The sequence below is a fragment of the Chiloscyllium plagiosum genome, chromosome 6 (assembly GCF_004010195.1).
Source record: "Chiloscyllium plagiosum isolate BGI_BamShark_2017 chromosome 6, ASM401019v2, whole genome shotgun sequence".
Taxonomy (NCBI): domain Eukaryota; kingdom Metazoa; phylum Chordata; class Chondrichthyes; order Orectolobiformes; family Hemiscylliidae; genus Chiloscyllium; species Chiloscyllium plagiosum.
The window spans coordinates 119,750,651-119,757,424 of record NC_057715.1 but is presented as its reverse complement, the minus strand read 5'-3'; the positions used below and the strand labels follow the sequence as shown (position 1 = coordinate 119,757,424).

The window sequence follows — 6,774 nt, the reverse complement described above, 5'->3', positions numbered from 1 at the left end:
GTATATGGCGTACTGGCTTTTATTGGTAGAGGAATTGAGTTCTGGAGTCCTGAGGTCATGATGCAGTTGTATAAGACTCTGGTGCGGCCGCATCTGGAATATTGTGTGCAGTTTTGGTCGCCATACTATAGGAAGGATGTGGTGGCACTGGAACGGGTGCAGAGGAGGTTTACCAGGATGTTGCCTGGTATGGAAGGAAGATCGTATGAGGAAAGACTGAGACACTTGGGGCTGTTTTCATTAGAGAAAAGAAGGTTTGGGGTGACTTGATTGAGGTGTACAAGATGATTAGGGGGTTAGATAGGGTTGACAGTGTGAACCTTTTCCCGCGTATGGAGTCGGGTATTACAAGGGGGCATAGCTTTAAATTAAGGGGGGGTAGATATAGGACTGAAGTTAGGGGTAGGTTCTTCACTCAGCGAGTCGTAAGTTCATGGAATGCCCTGCCAGTAGCAGTGGTGGACTCTCCCTCTTTATGGGCATTTAAGCGGGCATTGGATAGGTATATGGAGGATAGTGGGTTAGTATAGGTTAGGTGGGCTTGGATTGGCGCAACATCGAGGGCCAAAGGGCCTGTACTGCGCTGTATTCTTCTATGTTCTATGTTCTATGTTCTAAAACTGTCCGAAGAGCAAGTATAGAGTAATGGTCATTGGATATTGTTCAGGCTGGAGGAGGGGTTGGAATGGAGCTCCCCAGGGGTCAGTTTTGAGGCACTTGTGTTTTCTGATATATGTTAATTATATGGCTCTGATGCACAGGAGTCAGTTACAAAGTTTGAAGGGGAAACTTGCAAACTGTTCCATTTCTGCAGCAGAAGCAGTGATAGTGAGGACCAGGGGGCTGCCAGGAAGGTAAATTAATCCCATAAAAACGTACCTCGTGAATATGCGGAGCGCACACTGAGCAGACACTGGGCGGTTGAATCAGTGAGGTAATATATTTGGGTGGTTTTATAACCTGAAACACTACTTGGGTAATGTCTCCCATCCTCCTCCTCTAATCAAAAAATATGTTCTGTAAGGTTTGGTAAGATTACTGGTTTTTATACCAACAGTCTCTTTGGGAATTCAGTGGGAATGATGGTTAGAGCAGTTTGAATGTTCCTCCTGCAGAATGTGGGAGGTAAGGGTCGCCTCTAGCGTCCCCACTGACTTAATCTGCAGGAAGTGCACCCAACTCCAGCTCCTCGAAAACCGCGTTAGTGAACTGGAGCTGGAGCTGGATGAACTTCGGATCATTTAGGAGGTGGAGGGGGTTATTGAGAGGAGTTACAGGGAGGTAATCACACCTCAGGTAAAAGAAGAAGGTAGATACATTACAGTCAGGGGACGGAAAGGGAACCGGCAGGCAGTGCAGGGATCCCCTGTGGCCGTTGTGGCAGAGCATTAGCCATTGGGGACTCCATAGTTAGGGGGACAGACTCATGGTTTTGTGGGAACGGGAGAGACTCATGGTAGGTGCATGGCCTCCCAGGTGCCAGGATCTGCGATGTCTCTGATGGTGTTTTCAGGGTCCTTTGAGGCGGGGGGGGGGGTGCAACCCCCAAGTCTGGCCCACATAGGTAGGAAAAGGGATGGGGTCTAAGGCAGAAATTCAGGGAGTTGAACATGTGGCTCCAGGGTTGGTGCAGGTGGGAGGGTTCAGGTACCTGGATAATTGGGGCTCCTCCTTGGGTAGGTGGCACCTTTACAAACAGGATGGTCTACACCTGAACCAGAGGGGTACCAATATCTGAGGGGGGAAATTTGCTCATGCTCTTCGGGTGGGTTTAAAGCAATTTAGTGGGGGGTGGGAACCTGAATTGTAGCTCCAGTGTACAGGAGGTTGAGAGTAGTGAGGTCATGAATAAGGATTTAAGGTCGCAAGAGGGCACCGGCAAGCAGGAAGGTGGTTTGAAATGTGTCTACTTCAACGCTAGGAGCATCCGGAATAAGGTGTGTGAACTTGCAGCATGGGTTGGTACCTGGGACTTCAATGTTGTGGCCATTTCGGAGACATGGATAGAGCAGGGACAGGAACAGTTGTTGCAGGTTCCAGGGTTTAGATGTTTCATTAAGAAGGTGAAGATGGTAAAGAGGGGGAAGTGTGGCATTGTTAGTCAAGGACATTATTACGGTGGCAGAAAGGATGTTTGATGAGGACTCATCTACTGAGGTAGTAATGGTCTGAGGTTAGAAACAGGAAAGGAGAGGTTACCCTGTTGGGAGTTTTCTATAGGCCTCAAAGACGTTCCAGAGATGTAAGGGAAAGGAAAGCACCAACTCCATACACCATGCCTTGTTATCATATGTCAAAAACTGTGGTGCTGGAAAAGCACAGCAGGTCAGGCAGCAGCCGAGTAGGGCAATCGACATTTCGGGCAAAAGCCCTTCATCAGGATTCATTCCTAATAAAGGGCTTTTGCCCGAAACATCGATTCTCCTGCTCCTGAGAAGCTGCCTGACCTGCAGTGCTTTTCCAGCAGCATGCTCTCGACAGTATGTAGACAGGCCAACAAGGGGCGAGGCCACATTTAGATTTTGTACTGGGTAATGAACCCGGACAGGTGTTAGATTTGGAGGTAGGTGAGCTCTTTGGTGATAGTGACCACAATTCTGTTATGTTTACTTTAGCAATGGAAAGAGATAGGTCTCTACTGCAGGGCAAGAGTTATAGCTGGGGGAAAGGCACATACGATGTGATTAGGCAAGATTTAGAATGCATAGGATGGAGAAGGAAACCGCAGAGGATGGGTACAATTGAAATGTGGAGCTTGCTTACGAAACAGCTATTGCGTGCCCATGGTAAGTATGTACCTGTCAGGCAGGGAGGAAGTGGTCGAGTGAGGGAGCCATAGTTGACTAAAGAAGTTGAAACTCTTGTCAAGAGGAAGAAGGAGGCTTATGTAAAGATGAGATGTGAAGGCTCAGTTAGAGCGCTTGAGAGTTACAAGTTAGCAGGAAGGACCTAAAGAGAGCTATGAAGAGCCAGGAGGGAACATGAGAAGTCTTTAGCAGGTAAGATCAAGAAAAACCCTAAAGCTTTCTATCGGTATGTCAGGAATAAAAGAATGACTAAAGATTAGGGCCTGTCAAGGACAGCAGGGGGAAGTTGTGCGTGGAGTCTGAAGAGGTAGAGGAAGCGCTAAATGAATATTTTTCTTCAGTATTCTCACAGGAAAAAGACAATGTTGACAAAGAGAATACTGAGATACAGGCTATAAGACTAGACGTGGATTGAGGTTCGTAAGGAGGAGGTTATAGAGTCATAGAGATGTACAGCACGGAAACAGACTCTTCGGTCCAACCTGTCCATGCCGACCAGATATCCCAAGCCAATGTAGTCCCACCTGCCAGCACCCAGCTCATATCCCTCCAAACCCTTCCTATTCATATACCCATCCAAATGCCTCTTAAATATTACAATTATACCAGCCTCCACCACTTCCTCTGGCAGCTCATTCCATACATGCACCACCCTCTGCGTGAAAAAGTTGCCCCTTAGGTCTCTTTATATATTTCCCCTCTCACCCTAAACCGGTCATCTAGTTCTAGACTCTCCCACTCCAGCGAAAAGACCTTGTCTATTTACCCTACCCATGCCCCTCATGATTTTATAAACCTCTATAAGGTCACCCTCAGCCTCCGACATCAAGGGAAAACAGCCCCAGCCTGGTCAGCCTTTCCCTATAGCTCAAATCCTCCTTGTAAATTTTTTCTGAACCCTTTCAAGTTTCACAACATCCTTCCGATAGGAAGGAGACCAGAATTGCACGCAATATTCCAACAGTGGCCTAACCAATGTCCTGTACAGCCACAACATGACCTCCCAACTCCTGTACTCAATACTCTGACAGATAAAGGAAAGCATAATCTGAGGTAACCTTCTTCGCTGTCCACTACACCTCCAATTTTGGTGTCACCTGCAAACTTACTAACTATACCTCTTATGCTCACATCCAAATCATTTATATAAATGACAAAAAGTAGTGGACCCAGCACCGATCCTTGTGGCACTCCACTGGTCACAGGCCTCCTGTCTGAAAATCAATCCTCCATCACCACCCTCTGTCTTCTACCTTTGAGCCAGTTCTGTATCCAAATGGCTAGTTCTTCTTGCATTCCATGAGATCTAACCTTGCTCATCAGTGTCCCATGGGGAACCTTGTCAAACGCCTTACTGAAGTCCATACAGATCACATCTACTGCTCTGCCCTCATCAATCCTCTTTGTTACTACTTCAAAAAACTCAATCAAGTTTGTGAGACATGATTTCCCACGCACACAGCGATGTTGACTATCCCTAATCAGTCCTTGCCTTTCAAATACATGTACATCCTGTCCCTCAGGATTTCCTCCAACAACTTGCCCACCACCGACGTCAGGCTAACTGGTCTATAGTTCATTCTGGCAAGTGTGCAAATAGATAAATCCCCTGGGCCTGATGAGATTTATCCTCGGATTCTTGGGAAGCTAGGGAGGAGATTGCGAACCTTTGGTTTTGAACTTTATGTCGTTATTGTCTACAGTAATAGTGCCTGAAGACTGGAGGGTAGCAAATCTTGTTCCCTTGTTTAAGAAAGGGAGTAGAGACAACCCTGGTAAATTTACACTTACTTCGGTTGTGGGTAAAGGTTTGGAAAGGGTTATAAGAGATAGGATTTATAATCATCTAGAGATGAATAAGTTGATTAGAGATCGTTAACATGGTTTTGTGAAGGGTAGGTCATGCCTCACAAACCTTATTGAGATCATTGAGAAGGTGACCAAACAGGTGGATGAGGGTGAACCTGTTGACGTGGTGTATATGGATTTCAGATAAGGTTCCCCACAGTAGGCTACTGCAGAAAATGCGGAGGCAGGGGATTGAGGGTGATTTAATGTTTGGATCAGAAATTGGCGAGCTGAAAGAAGACAGAGGGTGGTGTTTGATGGGAAATGTTCATCCTGGAACTCAGTTATTAGTGGTGTTCCACAAGGATCTGTTTTGGGGCCACTGCTGTTAGTCATTTTTATAAATGACCAGGATGAGTGCGTAGAAGGATGGTTAGTAAATTTGCGGATGACACTGAGGTCAGTAGAGTTGTGGATAGTGCCGAAGGATTTTGTGGGTTACAGAGGGACATAGATAAGCTGCAGAACTGGGCTGAGAGGTAGTAAATCGAGTTTAATGCAGAAAAGTGTGAAGTGATTCACTTTGGAAGGAGTAACAGGAATACAGAGAACTGGGCTAATGGTAAGATTCTTGGTAGTGTAGATGAGCAGAGAGATCTCGGTGTCCAGGTACACAGATCCCTGAAAGTTTTCACCCAGATTGATAGGGTTGTTAAGAAGGCATATGATGTGTCAGCATTTGTTGGTAGAGGGATTGAGTTTTGGAGCCATGAGGTCACGCTGCAGCTGTACAAAACTCTGGTGCGGCTGCACTTAAATTATTGTGTACAGTTCTGGTCATCGCATTATCGGAAGAATGTGGAAGCTTTGGAAAGAGCTCAGAGGAGATTTACTCAGATGTTGTCTGGTATGGAGGGAAGGTCTTATGAGGAAAGGCTGAAGGATTTGAGGATGTTTTAATTACAGAGAAGAAGGTTAAGAGGTGACTTAATAGAGACATGCAAGATGATCAGAGGATTAGATAGGGTGAAGAGTGAGATCCTTTTTCCTCAGATGGTGATGACTAGCACGAGGGGACATAGCTTTAAATTGAGGGGTGATAGATATAGGACAGATGTCAGAGGTAGGTTCTTTACTCAGAGAGTAGTAGGGAGATGGAACACACTGTCTGTAACAGTAGTAGACTCACCAACTTTAAGGGCATTTAAATGGTTATTGGATAAACATATGGATGAAAATGGAATAGTGTAGGTTAGATGGGCTTCAGATTGGTTCCACAGGTTGGTGCAACATCGAGGGCCGAAGGGCCTGTACTGCGCTGGAATGTTCTATGGAAGAATTGTAATCTGTGAGGAGGACAGTGTGGAATTGGACACTGTCCAATCTGTGAGGACAGTGTTGAAAAGTTGGTGCAGTGGGTGGATAGGTGGCAGATGAGGGTCAATACAGTGTGAGGTGATGCAGTTTGGTAGGAAGAACATTGAAAGACAATGGGTTTATAAAATAGGGGGTACAATTCCAAAGGGGATTTAGGAGCAGAGGGAGCTGGGTGTATATGTACACAGATCATCGAAGGTGGCAGGACATGTGGAGAATGTGGTTAATAGAGCAGGCAGTGGCCTCGGCTTTATTAATAGGGGCATAGAGTACAAGAGTGAGGAGGTGATAGTGAACTTGTACAAGCTATCTGTTAGACCTCAGCTGGAGGAGTGTGTCCAGGTGTAGGCCCCACATTACAGGGAAGATGTGAATTCATTGGAGAGGGTGCAGAGACAACTTACAAGAACAGTCCCAGGGATGAGAAACTTCAGTGATGGAGAGAGATTGAAGAGACCTGACCCCTTCCATTCAGACTCACCAACCTGTGTTGCTGCGATGAATTTCTCTCCGAAGTTTTGGAAGATGTGGCAGCATTCCTCCAGTTTGAATTTCTCTTCATCCTCACAAAGATATTCAGCAAGTTGCTGACTCACAGCCTGCAGCTCAGTCACTGAGGCCTGCACTTCGTCCAGCTGCCTCTCTGCCTTCTGCAAAACACAAACACATCATTGATAGGAGACCAGAGAACACAGGAGCATAACCCCTGTCCCCCATCCAGGAGTACTGACCCCGACCCCCATCCGGGAGTACCGACCCCTGTCCCCCATCCAGGAGTACTGACCCCCGACCCCCATCCGGG

General features: G+C 46.5%; 1 protein-coding gene across 1 annotated transcript in view; it reads right to left on the bottom strand.

The window, feature by feature from the left end:
• Positions 1 to 6,774, bottom strand: part of LOC122551094 (FH2 domain-containing protein 1-like) — a 40,397-nt gene that overhangs the window by 8,712 nt on the left and 24,911 nt on the right. Inside the window, exon 10 of the mRNA XM_043692737.1 lies at positions 6,458 to 6,622. Coding sequence (XP_043548672.1) covers positions 6,458 to 6,622 — 165 coding nt within the window. The remainder of the gene's footprint in view (positions 1 to 6,457; positions 6,623 to 6,774) is intronic.